General features: G+C 43.0%; 1 protein-coding gene across 2 annotated transcripts in view; it reads right to left on the reverse strand.

Annotated features, from left to right (window-relative positions):
- FGGY (FGGY carbohydrate kinase domain containing) overlaps positions 1 to 15,049 on the reverse strand; it is a 184,919-nt gene that overhangs the window by 82,526 nt on the left and 87,344 nt on the right. For both annotated transcript variants that reach the window (XM_077276886.1, XM_077276887.1), the window contains 2 exons: positions 10,975 to 11,103; positions 7,432 to 7,535 (listed from right to left, as the gene is read on the reverse strand). In XM_077276886.1, coding sequence (XP_077133001.1) covers positions 7,432 to 7,535; positions 10,975 to 11,103 — 233 coding nt within the window. The remainder of the gene's footprint in view (positions 1 to 7,431; positions 7,536 to 10,974; positions 11,104 to 15,049) is intronic.

Here is a 15,049-nt window from a genome sequence, read left to right on the forward strand (position 1 = left end):
ATGGCTGAACTGCCTTCAGACTTGTCTCCCATGTCTTTACAGCCTCCAGACTTGTTTCCCATGTCTGCACTGTCTCCAGACTTGTCTCCCATGTCTGCACTGTCTCCAGACTTGTCTCCCTTCAAGCATGCTTAGGACTTCATTGGTCTGTGATTACACAGGATCTGCCAGCAGTGGATCTTGATTATTTGTACAAGTGGCAGAACCTTCCTCAGACAACCATTAATAACTTTACAGATAGCAGCCAAGGATGTAAGTGCGGGGATGTCTGTGCTTGGCACTCGTATTCAATACTAAATAAATGGAGATGTTTTGCCAATTTTATTTCCATTTTTTCATCATTTCCAAACCATTATGATGTCTATCCATCTTGAGATTTCCATAAATCCACAACTTTTTTTTCTGTGTCACAATTTCGATGTTAATGAATGTAGACAGATAAAATATATTACACAGATGCTCTATATGATGCTACTCTGCGTGTCACGATGTGGTTAGTATATTCAGCTGTTCACACTGAATGTGCTACTACCTTCCCCCGGACATTGAAAAATGAAGACAAATATTGAATGATTCCCATATACATCAGAGCTATGTAACGTTCTTGTAAACTGCTAGACTGTATTTTGGCTGAGAACTTCAGTGACTAGCCCAAGCCAAATAAATTCCCTTTTAATTTGTGCCACCCAGCTTTCTCTAGGTAATTAATTAGTGCCAGTCTTGATTTTGCAGCATTCTATCTAGGCTGCTGTGTAACCCGTGTGGCCCTAGCTTCGCATTTCCTATGTGCCCCTCTGTGCTTTTAACAAAATTTATCTACTGTATATCCACATCTAACAGATATGAGCATGTGACACCTCAGGAAAAACAACAACACATGACAAATCACACCCTGGTATTATTTATTAAGCATTCCATAAAAATGAAGTACACCCTTAATGCTTCCGTAGATATTAGGAGGTTAAGTAGCAGTCAGCTACTAAACCAAACTCAGTGATTAAATGTTCCTGCCACTTGTATAAAAGCAGAAGTTTGGATAGGTTGCTGGTCTGCAGCTTTCAGACATTTGTTGCTGCCCATCAATCTGGGCACGGTTATATAGGCATATATATGTAGACATTCTACAGTAAGAAAGAATGTTAATAAGTAAAAAAATAAGACAGTTGACAATCTTCCCAGCAGTGAACATCCCAGCAAATTCACCCCAAGTCAGAGCATGCAATACTCAGAGAAATGCCAACAAAACCCAAGAACTACAGCTCATACTCTAAAGGCTTCAACATGTTAAATGATCAAGTTCATGCAAATACAATTACCAAAAGACTGAATAAGTACGGCTTCTTTGGAAAGGTTTCCAGGAGAAAGAGAATATGGCAGAATGGCTAAAGTCTGAAAAAAATATAAGACCTCTGGAACAATGTCCTTTGGATAGATGCAGAGGCGTAGCTAGGGTTTTGGTTCGGGGGGGGGGGGGCGAAGCTTCTGAGTGGGCACCTAACCAGGTAACCTTGATTACAACTCGATGACGCACCCTAGTAGTGGAGAAAACCTCAGCAGATGACTGCGCTGTTACTGAAAATAATCTCTATATAAAGACCAATATTGATATTACCGCCATATGGTCAGTGATAGATACCAGTCCTACAGAACATATAAAAGATCACTGCACAGTTACAGATAATGACTTACCGCTGACGGCCTTTATGATAGAATCGTTCATTATTCCTGTATTTTCCATCTGGCCCAGACCGACATGACATCTTCTTCCAGCCAGGACTCGTCTGCAGAGAATACAACAAAGACACCTTTCACTTCTCATATTCCAGCCCCATTACCATCTATTCCCAACCTGCACAAACTCCTCATCCTGCTGATACCCCAATACTGAGCCTCTGCTGCCGTATGTGTCCCTATTACTGCATCTGCTGTGCAGCTCTCTGTGCCTTCTAAATTCTAAAGCACCCCTCTATAATATAGTAATGTTGGGTGCTAGTGCCCTAGAAAACACTGCTCATATTTTGCCCCCCTAGAAAGTAATAATGCCCTGAGTGTGCACCTTTAATAGTCACAGTAACCTGAGTTCCCCTATAACAATAAGTGCCCACTTTACATTTAATAATGTCCCGAGTCTCCCCCCTGTACAGCTTCCCTATACACAGTATGATGCTCTCTTATACACAGTATAATGCCCCCCTCACTGCATAGTACCACCCACACAGTATACTGACCCCTTAGTAGCCTCCAAACTGTTTGATGGCTGCAACACTGTATGATGGCCCCTTCACTGTAATCCCCACACTGTGCGATGACCCCCTCACTGTAATCTCCACACTGTATGATGCCCCCTAGATAGCCTTCATATAGTATAATGCACCAGATAGTCCTCAATATAGTATAATGCACTCCCCATAGGCCTACTCTATATTGTATAATGCACCTCCCATAGGCAGACTCTATAGCACAAGGCAGCACCCCATAGGCAGACCCTGTAGCATAAGGCAGCACCCCATAGGCAGACCCTGTACTATAAGGCAACACCCCATAGGCAGACCCTGTAGTATAATGCAGCACCCCATAGGCAGACCCTGTAGTATAATGCAGCACCCCATAGGCAGACCCTGTACTATAAGGCAGCACCCCCATAGGCAGACCCTGTACTATAAGGCAGCACCCCTATAGGCAGACCCAGTACTATAAGACAGCACCCCTATAGGCAGACCTGGTACTATAAGGCAGCACCCCATAGGCAGACCCTGTATTATAAGGCAGCACCCCTATAGGCAGACCCTGTAGTATTAGGCAGACCCCCATATAGGCAGACCCTGCAGTATTAGGCATCAACCCCCTATAGGCAGACCCTGTAGTATTAGGCAGACCCTGTAGTATTAGGCAGACCCCCCTATAAGCAGACCCTGTAGTATTAGGCAGCACCCCATAAAAAAAAATACTCACCCCTCTTCTTTCTGGTTCCTGCGCTGCTCTGAGCGCTCGCTCATCTCCTGACAGCGGGCGCCTGGCAGTGATGTCATAGCGCCCGCTGTCAGCGTCGGCAATGTCAGACGCTGACAGGGGGATGATGGGGGAAGGAGCGCAGCGCTCCTTCCCTCATCATTGCAGTCAGCTGTATCGGTTAAATGCCGGTACAGCTGACCTTGCGATGACAGGCGGGGGGCCCACTGCTGGCACCGGCCCCCCTGCCTGCTCAGGGGCCCCATAGCGGCTGGCGGCAGAGCAGAGAGATCGATTCTCCCTGCGCGCCGATACAGTTACAGTAGCGTAGCTCCGGGTGGGCCCCCTCTGAGCACTGGGGCGCCCACACCCTCTGCCCCCCAGTAGCTACGCTACTGGATAGATGAGACCGAAGAGAAGATATATGGCCATAATGTCCTGCACCACGTGTGGTGAAAACCAAACACAGCCTACCAGCATGAACGCATCACACAAACTGTCCAGTACTGGGGTGGAGGGGTGCTGATTAGGCCTTGTTTTGCAAGCGCCAGGGTCTGGGCACTTTGCAGTCACTGAGATGACCATGAACTCATCTATATACCAAAGTATTCTAGAGTTAAATGTGAGGCCATCTGTCCAAGATCTAAAGCTTGTCCGAAACTGGCTCATGCAAGAAAAAAAAGAACCAAGGTCCTACATTGGCCCAAAGTTCAGACCACAACCCAAATGAAATGCTGTGCAATGTAAGAGAGTTGTGCAGAAACAAATACCCATAAACATCACCTGGAGTGGAGGAAAATCCCATCCGCTCACACAGGGGTCCATTCATTAGCTGCAATCAGTGGAGGTCCAGCTGCAGGATCCGGGACCTGAAATCTATAGGATAAGTTACAGGAGGCGATTAATCCGTCGAGGCTTTCCCCTGTACAAATGGTCGATGGCTGTGAGCACACGGCGCAACGTTCCACATGGTGTAGCGTGAATCCCTCGCAGACGCTCCTGGTGCACGTATTGCTGGTAATTACAATTAGTAAAGCAGTAAGAGTGGACATGGTTATGTGACTTTCGGTCATGTCTGGGAATCTGCTGCAGAACAATCCTGGTTTCTTTTCCGCGCCAAACTTAGGCAAGACAAAAATAAGCAGATACTCAGACACCTACGCATGAGCGAGCGACGCGGCATCCATTATCACGCTGGGGGCAGACACGGTCTGGATGAAAAGGTCTGGTCCTACAGGAAACTTATAGATAATGGCAAGAATGTTTCTTAAAGGAAGCAAGTGCCGCAACATAACCAAAATGACAAACATGCTACGATGTTGCAACGAGACTTTGTGATGTTCATGCTGTGTGGCCAAATTTGACACATAGTCCGAACCTTAATATTTTACGCCTCCCCTCTCTCTGTGTCAGTCATGCTTAGGATTGATCATAAGCCATGTATCAATTCACTGACGGAGCTCAGAGATGTTGATAATGGTATGAAACTGGCACACAAAGGCCGCGTCCTGTACGGAGCTGGTAATGATTTTGTCAGGAGATTTAAAACATGTTGTTAATCTCCAAGTAATGATAGATGGAAAGGATCGACACCTGGCTCCGCTGCCAGCGCTGACAGGAGGGATTCTGAGGGTGAGCTGACACATGGATGGATGTGTTGTAAGGACGCCTTCAGTTGTATCTGATCCTTGGAAAGTTCGGTGACAAATGCTAAGTATTGCATTGCAGAGACCACATGACGTGTTACACGGTTCCAGAATGGTGAATCTTTATCTAAATAGGTTATGAAAAAATACATGGTCTTACTGCACTCATCCCCCATAACAAGTTAGAGCTTATAGTGAACACAGCAGTGTAATATACCCAGGAATGGTTCTGCTCTGTAAATTGCCATGCACTCTTGATTAGTGAGATGTCCTTTTCATCAGCATTCTGCCAGAACGATAGGTACTGTAACTTTTATTCCTCTTACCTCCCAGCATGCATTGTAGACAAAGACCCACCCTCACTCCCAATAGAGTGACAAAGATCCAACCCACTTCCTGTAGAGTGACAAAGATCCACCCCACTTCCTGTAGAGTGACCAAGATCCACCCCACTTCCTGTAGAAAGACATAGACCGGCCTCCACTTCCTGTAGAAAGACATAGACCGACCTCCACCTCCTGCAGAGTGACATAGACCGGCCTCCACCTCCTGCAGAGTGACAAAGATCAGCCTCCACTTCCTGCTGTAGAGTGACAAAGATCGGCTTCCACTTCCTGTAGAGCGACAAAGATTGTCCTCCATTTCCTGTAGACTGACAAAGATTGGCCTCCACCTCCTGTAGAAACACACAGACCGGCCTCCACTTCCTGTAGAGTGACAAGGATCAGCCTCCACTTCCTGTAGAGTGACAAAGTCGGCCTCCACTTCCTGTAGAAACACACAGACTGCTCTCCACTTCCTGTAGAGTGACAAAGATTGACCTCCACTCCCTGTAGAAAGACATAGACCGGCCTCCACTTCCTGTAGAGTGACAAAGATTGGCCTCCACTTCCTGAAGACAGACATAGATCGGCCTCCACTTCCTGTAGAGTGATCAAGATCCACCCCACTTCATGTAGAAACACACAGACCGGCCTCCACTTCCTGTAGAGTGACAAAGATCGGCCTCCAGTTCTTGTAGACAGACATAGACTGGCCTATACTTCCTGTAGAAGGACATAGACTGGCTTCCACTTCCTGTAGACAGACATAGACCGGTCTCCACTTCTTGTAGAGTGACAAAGATCAGCCTCCACTTCCTGTAGAGTGACAAAGATCGGCCTCCAGTTCTTGTAGACAGACATAGACTGGCCTATACTTCCTGTAGAAGGACATAGACTGGCTTCCACTTCCTGTAGACAGACATAGACCGGTCTCCACTTCTTGTAGAGTGACAAAGATCAGCCTCCACTTCCTGTAGAGTGACAAAGATCGGCCTCCAGTTCTTGTAGACAGACATAGACCGGCCTCCACTTCCTGTAGAAGGACATAGACCGGCCTCCACTTCCTGTAGAAGGACATAGACCAGTCACCACTTCCTGTAGAAGGACATAGACCAGTCACCACTTCCTGTAGAAGGACATAGACCAGTCACCACTTCCTGTAGAAGGACATAGACCAGTCACCACTTCCTGTAGAAGGACATAGACCAGTCACCACTTCCTGTAGAAGGACATAGACCAGTCACCACTTCCTGTAGAAGGACATAGACCAGTCAGCACTTCCTGTAGAAGGACATAGACCAGTCAGCACTTCCTGTAGAAGGACATAGACCAGTCACCACTTCCTGTAGAAGGACATAGACCAGTCACCACTTCCTGTAGAAGGACATAGACCAGTCACCACTTCCCGTAGAAGGACATAGACCAGTCACCACTTCCTGTAGAAGGACATAGACCAGTCAGCACTTCCTGTAGAAGGACATAGACCAGTCACCACTTCCTGTAGAAGGACATAGACCAGTCAGCACTTCCTGTAGAAGGACATAGACCAGTCACCACTTCCTGTAGAAGGACATAGACCAGTCACCACTTCCTGTAGAAGGACATAGACCAGTCACCACTTCCTGTAGAAGGACATAGACCAGTCACCACTTCCTGTAGAAGGACATAGACCAGTCAGCACTTCCTGTAGAAGGACATAGACCAGTCACCACTTCCTGTAGAAGGACATAGACCAGTCACCACTTCCTGTAGAAGGACATAGACCAGTCACCACTTCCTGTAGAAGGACATAGACCAGTCACCACTTCCCGTAGAAGGACATAGACCAGTCACCACTTCCCGTAGAAGGACATAGACTGCCATTCTAGAGGGTTTTTTTTAAGTAGTAAGATAAGATAATTTTTAAATAAAGTGATTTGTAGATTGACTATGTATAATATGACCTAAAAATAAGATCAAAATATCTATAAAGTCTGAGACTATTCAGGTAAATGACAACTTCCCTTCCCCCACTCATCATACACAGTGAATAACTCAGCAGGGGGCGACACTGAGCACAGGAGGAGCTCCACACTAAAGAGGATGTGATATCAGTGCTCCATCTTTGGGTCTGATGGGAGAAAAATCGAAAACAGGAATAAAGGTAATTAGGTAAATTCTCTGTATACAATGTCTTTACCATGTAATGCAGGAAACTTAAAGTTTCTTCTGTTGCTGATGATAGATGCAGTTGTATGTGGACTTGCCCTTTAAGTGTAATTTCCTATAGGGGACTATACGGGGAGGGGGTCTGCTGTCTGTGTCCTTTCTTGTCCCCATATTATAAGAATGATGAATAGAAGACAGCGATTCAGAACACCGGGGCTTCTCGCCCCATTTATTTTCAGACCCGTCAGACATAAACACCACATTTTATAAACTCAGGAGACGTCGCAGTCGAGTTTTATGTGAGGTGAGCTGAGGACATGGGGACGGCACTGCACAGTGAAGAGGAATTATTATAGGATACTGACCGCCATATGACAGGAGGACGTTCCGCAGATCAATGCCAGACGGGACGTGATTGGCTGATTTTCACATGGCAGGTTATATCCGGTCACATCGGCACCGATCACTCCTGATCGAGAAACAAAGGGGAATTATAGGAGCAGGAGAATAGCCAAACGGATAAATTACTAAATGCCCCACTAGTAAAATACCGAGGTCAGTGTAAAAAAATGATTAACTTGTATTAAATATGCAAAAATAAAAAGGGATATCCAGAGCCGAAGCTTAGCACCCGAGCATGCTCAGATAACACCTTATCCATTATGAATCGTGAATTATTATTATTATGATTATTAATATTATTAATAATGTTAAATGAGGTTAAAATCTAAATAACATAAATGAACGATGTGATTATTACCCATTGTATTAGCTATGTTTTGTCTTATTATTGGGAACCCTTTATCCCGGCGTGATTGGGGGGATCCAGAGCCCCCATTCTTGCACACAATGGTGGACTGCTGTTAATGAGGCAGCTGTATAAGCATCGCATTTTATAACCCCCAATTAATATGGAGAACCAGTTGTATAACAGCTGTGGCTGAAAACCTGATTAACTGCGACACGAGCCCTGCGAGCAGCTGCGAGCCCACTGGGCGCAGACTGTGGGGCCCGTGTGTACCTGTCGCTGCACCGCGCCCGCCCCTCCACATGTTAGTGGAAAATGGTTGCAATTTAAGCATTTCCTGAGGCTGTCAGCACCTCCTCAGCCGGAGCAGACCCCAGACTCACCGAGCGTCCCACTGGAGACAATTCCCCCAAACACTGCAATCATTTCACTACATTCCCACGAATATTTAACCGGCCTCAAGTTTAAAGAGTAAAATCTGCAGCTCAGGACAAGAAGAGCAGCGAGGAGCCATGAAATGTTATTTTATGTATTTTATTACCAGTCACTTGAGCAATTCAGCTTTGATCAGAATGGGTGTATCTAAGCCTATCATGTGTGATACTGTTTGCTGAAGAGATGTATCCAAGTCTTTCATGTATGATACTGTTTGCTGGACTAGTGTATCCAAGTATCATGTGTGATACTGTCGGCTGAACTGATGTACCAAAGTCTTTCATGTATGACACTGTCTGTTGAACTGGTATATCTAAGCCTATCATGTGTAATACTGTATCTAAGCCTATCATGTGTAATACTATCTAATGGAACGGTGTATCTAAGCCTATCATGTGTAATACTGTCTGTTGGAATGGTGTATCTAAGCCTATCATGTGTAATACTGTCTGTTGGAGCAGAGTATCTAAGCCTATCATGTGTAATACTGTCTGTTGGAACGGTGTATCTAAGCCTTTCATGTGTAATACTGTCTGTGGGAACAGTGTATCTAAGCCTATCATGTGTAATACTGTCTGTTGGAGCAGAGTATCTAAGCCTATCATGTGTAATACTGTCTGTGGGAACAGTGTATTTAAGCCTATCATGTGTAATACTGTCTGTGGGAACAGTGTATCTAAGCCTATCATGTGTAATACTGTCTGTTGGAGCAGAGTATCTAAGCCTATCATGTGTAATACTGTCTGTGGGAACAGTGTATCTAAGCCTATCATGTGTAATACTGGCTGTGGGAACAGTGTATCTAAGCCTATCATGTGTAATACTGTCTGTTGGAGCAGAGTATCTAAGCCTATCATGTGTAATACTGTCTGTGAGAACAGTGTATCTAAGCCTATCATGTGTAATACTGTCTGTGGGAACAGTGTATCTAAGCCTATCATGTGTAACACTGTCTGTTGGAACGGTGTATCTAAGCCTATCATGTGTAATACTGTCTGTTGGAACGGTGTATCTAAGCCTATCATGTGTAATACTGTCTGTTGGAATGGTGTATCTAAGCCTATCATGTGTGATACTGTCTGTTGGAACAGTGTATCTAAGTCTAACACGTGTGATACTGCCTGTGGGAACAGTGTATCTAAGCCTATCATGTATAACACTGTCTGTTGGAATGGTGTATCTAAGCCTATCATGTGTGATACTGTCTGTTGGAACAGTGTATCTAAGTCTATCATGTTTTACTGTCAGTTGTACTGGTCTAGCTAAGTCTATCATGTGTGATACTGTTTGTTGAAGAGATGTATCCAAGTCTTTCATGCATGATACTGTTTGCTGGACTAGTGTATCTAAGCTTATCATGTGTGATACTGTCAGTTGAACTGGTGTATCTAAGCCTGCAATGTTTCATACTACCCACTAAGCTGGCGTATCTAATCCTATTATATGTGACACTGTCTTGTGAGCGGAGTATCTAAGCCTATAATGTCTGATACTGTCCCAAGCGGATATATCTAAGCCTACCATGTGTGATAACCGCTACGTCTGGATAAACGTGGCGTCCCAGCTGCCGGCCTGCAGATGAGCAGAGAAGCATTTTAGTGTGGAGTGTTTTTACCAAAACACTGAGAAAAGGGGCAAGAGAGTAGTGAAATGGGCAGAGTGCGCCTATGTCGTGCCAAAGGGAACTGTAGGGGTGAGATTCACCAGTAGACCCGAGGCTGTAAGACAAAAAGAGCCTGAGTGGTGCTGCTCAGCAAAGGCGACTACGACCCCTGGGAGACAACCTGACGCAAGAGAAGTCGGACGCAACCTACTGCTGTCATAAGTTAAAGGATATCTGTAATTTCAGGTGACTTTTCAAAATAAGTTGTCTTTTATGTACACGAGTAATAACATTATTTCTGACCATTATATGACTACAGATTTTTTTATCCGTTTTCCCCTCTCGAGGCTCCATGTCTAATTTTCAGCTGTATCTGAGCTGGTGGGTGGAAACTAGCGGCTATGATGTCTTATATTAGACAGCACACACAGAAATGATGGATTCCAAATCTCCTATCTCTATGTAACACGTGTTCAGAAGTATCAGCAGCTGCAAGGAGGATATCATACAAACTACTGAGCAGAGTAGATGTGAATCCAGCATTGGAGATAAATATTTACTAGAAAGCAGAAAATGGATGATTCTCTCTTTCTGATTCTCCTACCCCCTCTACCCCACCAGTCACCATGGACTTCACTTTGGGACAATATTCTTGTGTGTGCAAAGTATTGTCACGTGCCCAGTGCATATTTACAGCTGAGAAAAGTCATGTACCTGTGAAAGGCAGTGGCGTAGTGGCCATAAGGGGCAGTAGTAGTACTGTGCTGCATCCAAATATGTGACAGGTGCATCCCGGGGACAGCATATAGATCGTGGAACTGCAAAAGTGAATGGTAAAAACTCGGGTACACTAGGAAGACTATTCGGGATTTGTCCTGTGACTGTTCAGAACAATTAAAAAACTTTCTTTGAGAGCAAAAGGTCAGCGTGAGCCCCCCATACCCATCCCCCAGATCTGTCCCATATATTGTATAGGAGCAGTGTACGCCCTGTGCTGTATACTGCCCCTTCCCAGTTCCCATGACTTTCTGGCTGCTTTTTATCACATCCTGACACATGAAGAACAGCAATGATTACTTCTGGCAAAACTTAGCATAACTTCTACTTTTTGGCCCAACTTACCGAGCCCCCCGGCGTGAGCGTCAATGAGGGAAGCGGCCACAGCGATCCCTTCTGGAAGACCAAGGTCACTGGCAGCTTGTGAAGTGAGGTTATTCCCAACTGGAACTCCTGGAGACACAACTCGGTTTCCTGGGCAGACGGAGGATAAATAACAAGAGTTCACACTGATAAACAGAAATAAAGCAGATTTTCTCTGTAATACGTCTCTCAACCAAAAACTGACGCAACCGAGGTACTTATCCCACAATAATATACACTGGTGGACTAAAAGTTGTCATTAACCATTTATCCGACAGGGGGCGCTAAATATCCTGTTAGGTGATGGTGAAAAGACGTCGCCATGCAATAGAAGCTATGGTCCGGCTCATATTTATGAAGATTGGTGGCACTGGCAACATATAGAGTAGTCTCTAAAAATATTTACAATGAAAAACAATAAATATAGCCTAAAATTCATGAAAATATTTCTCATAATAAGAAGCCATATGTGTACATGAGGAATAACACTACTCTGTCCATTTTATGACTTGTATCCTTCATCATTCACCAGGATCCCTCCTTACAGACTGTATCTGTAATTTCCACTGAGATAGTGGGGCCAGCCTACCTTCTATGATGTCTCCCATACACAGCACACAGAAACATATGGGATTCCTGCTCTCATGTCTTTATAAAGCAGCACTGGACGGTGTAGATGTGAATCCACCTCTGGGATGAGAGAAAACACTGTCTCTCATTTTTTTGCTTCTTCCTCTTTCTCTCCTCCATAGTCTTCAATAAGCTGCTGTAATCTGATCTCTCAGTGGGCTGAAACTATTTTATTTTGGCCTAGTTGGATTTTAGCAGTTTTCAGAGTGTCTGGTGAGATCGGGAGGAGGGGGGAGAGAAATGGCTCACAAGTGGAGGAAGGAGCAGATTTGCTGATAAGACATATTAAAAGGTTCTCATATTCGCTTGATTTATGCAAAGTTTGTTGAGAAGAAAGTAATCTTTAAAATACATAGGGGGTTCACTTATTTTGTTACCAGAGACATGAATTGCATGAGTTTTAATTGGGATGTGTCATTATGACAACCCCAGACTAATTAGAAAAGAAACACAGAAAATGGCCCCTCTGCAAGAACAATATATGGGCCCTTTGCAGCCCAAGAGATCTTTTAAAAAAATTGCACCTGGTTTGGAGGTAGAAATGGGCCCCCTTACCTCCTGACCCCTGTGCGGCCACGCAGGTGGCACCACTGATATGTCTACCCCTGTTAGGGCCCATGGACACCATAGAGTGGGGCTCCATCAGATGTAGAATACAGGAGCTACTGAAACATCAAGGCCGCCATAGTGAAAGAAGCTTTCTTCTCCAATAAAAAACAAATGTCATCTTCGCACTCAGCAGATTTCTGATGTTCTGGGATGATGAATTACGCTGTGACTAGCGCTAGGGTCAGGCCGTCTCAGGCGCTTGGGAACCAGATGTTTTGGCATAAATCGTGGACACAGTTATGAACAGTTCAGCTGTCTAAAAAGGGACATGAGGATATGGACTGATTTACCCCGTGTGGGGGGCATTACTGGGGGACCCCACACAAGAATGCAGATTATAGGGGCTCCTAGATTAGATGTATGGTGCAAAAAAAGACTCCGAGCCTTCACGTTCAGCCTTTCTCTACCGTTCTCTATCTCTAGATTATTTATAAGCCACAATGCCATTTGTTGTAAGAAAAAAATCCAGCCCTTTATAAATGCTGTTATAGTGTCGGCCATTACTATTTCAGACTGACTGCTCTAACCGTAAAGAACCCTTTCCTATTTAGCTGCCAGAATCGCCTTTCCTCCCCATATAATGAGTGCCCCTGGTCATTTGTAGGTTCTTTGGAAAGAATAAGTCATGCGCCAGTCCTTTGTATGTATTTATACATATAAATGAGATCTCCCCTGAAGTGTTATTTTTTTCTAACCTAAACAAGTCCAACTTTTCTAACCTTTCTATCTTTCCAATATACCTTTTATAGGGTGGAGCCCAAAAGAGGATCCAGCATTTAAACAGTGATAAATGGAGGGATAATAATCCACTGGATCATGTTAAATTATCTCTCTTTTTATACATCCTAAAATCTTACTTGCTGTTGCAGCTGCTGCCTGACATTGAGTGCTGCTGCTCAGCTTCCTTGTAACCAGAATAGCAAGTTCTCTCCTGTTCCGTAGTCCTGAGAATACTACAATTTAACGCAGCAGCACAATTACTACGACCATACTGCATTACTCTACACTAAACTTCATCATCAAGTACATGTGGGGGTTACCTGGTTGCTAGGGAATCCCCACACGTAGTTATGCTGGCTAACAGATGTAAATCATTCAGCTGCGGCAATAAAAACTAAAAGTCCGAGCAATAAAAAATACTAGGAGGACCCCCGAGCGTGCTCGAGAAATCTTGAGTATATTCGTTCATCACTAATAACTACAATAGCACTGCTCCTATGTACAAGAATATAACTACTATAATACCACTCCAATGTACAAGAATATAGCTACTTTAATACTGCCCCGTATGTACAAGAATATAACTACTATAATACTGCCCCTATGTACAAGAATATATCTACTATAATACTGCTCCTATGTACAAGAATATAACTACTATAATACTGCTCCTATGTACAAGAATATAACTACTATAATACTGCTCCTATGTACAGGAATATAACTACTATAATACTGCCCCTATGTACAAGAATATAACTACTATAATACTGCTCCTATGTACAAGAATATAACTACTATAATACTGCTCCTATGTACAGGAATATAACTACTATAATACTGCTCCTATGTACAGGAATATAACTACTATAATACTGGTCCTATGTACAAGAATATAACTACTATAATACTGCTCCTATGTACAAGAATATAACTACTATAATACTGCTCCTATGTACAAGAATATAACTACTATAATACTGTCCCTATGTACAAGAATATAACTACTATAATACTGCTCCTATGTACAAGAATATAACTACTATAATACTGCTCCTATGTACAAGAATATAACTACTATAATACTGCTCCTATGTACAAGAATATAACTACTATAATACTGCTCCTATGTACAGGAATATAACTACTATAATACTGCTCCTATGTACAAGAATATAACTACTATAATACTGCTCCTATGTACAAGAATATAACTACTATAATACTGCTCCTATGTACAGGAATATAACTACTATAATACTGCTCTCTATGTACAAGAATATAACTACTATAATACTGCCCCATGTACAAGAATATAACTACTATAATACTGCTCCTATGTACAAGAATATAACTACTATAATACTGCTCCTATGTACAAGAATATAACTACTATAATACTGTCCCTATGTACAAGAATATAACTACTATAATACTGCTCCTATGTACAAGAATATAACTACTATAATACTGCTCCTATGTACAAGAATATAACTACTATAATACTGCTCCTATGTACAAGAATATAACTACTATAATACTGCTCCTATGTACAGGAATATAACTACTATAATACTGCTCCTATGTACAAGAATATAACTACTATAATACTGCTCCTATGTACAAGAATATAACTACTATAATACTGCTCCTATGTACAGGAATATAACTACTATAATACTGGTCCTATGTACAAGAATAAAACTACTATAATACTGCCCCTATGTACAAGAATATAACTACTATAATACTGCCCCTTATGTACAATAATATAACTACTATAATACTGCCCCTATGTACAAGAATATATCTACTATAATACTGCTCCTATGTACAAGAATAAAACTACTATAATACTGCCCCATGTACAAGAATATAACTACTATAATACTGCCCCATGTACAAGAATATAACTACTATAATACTGCTCCTATGTACAAGAATATAACTACTATAATACTGCTCCTATGTACAAGAATATAACTACTATAATACTGCTCCTATGTACAAGAATATAACTACTATAATACTGCCCCTATGTACAAGAATATAACTACTATAATACTGCTCCTATGTACAAGAATATAACTACTATATA

This window comes from Ranitomeya variabilis, chromosome 8 (assembly GCF_051348905.1).
Source record: "Ranitomeya variabilis isolate aRanVar5 chromosome 8, aRanVar5.hap1, whole genome shotgun sequence".
In the NCBI taxonomy this organism is placed as follows: domain Eukaryota; kingdom Metazoa; phylum Chordata; class Amphibia; order Anura; family Dendrobatidae; genus Ranitomeya; species Ranitomeya variabilis.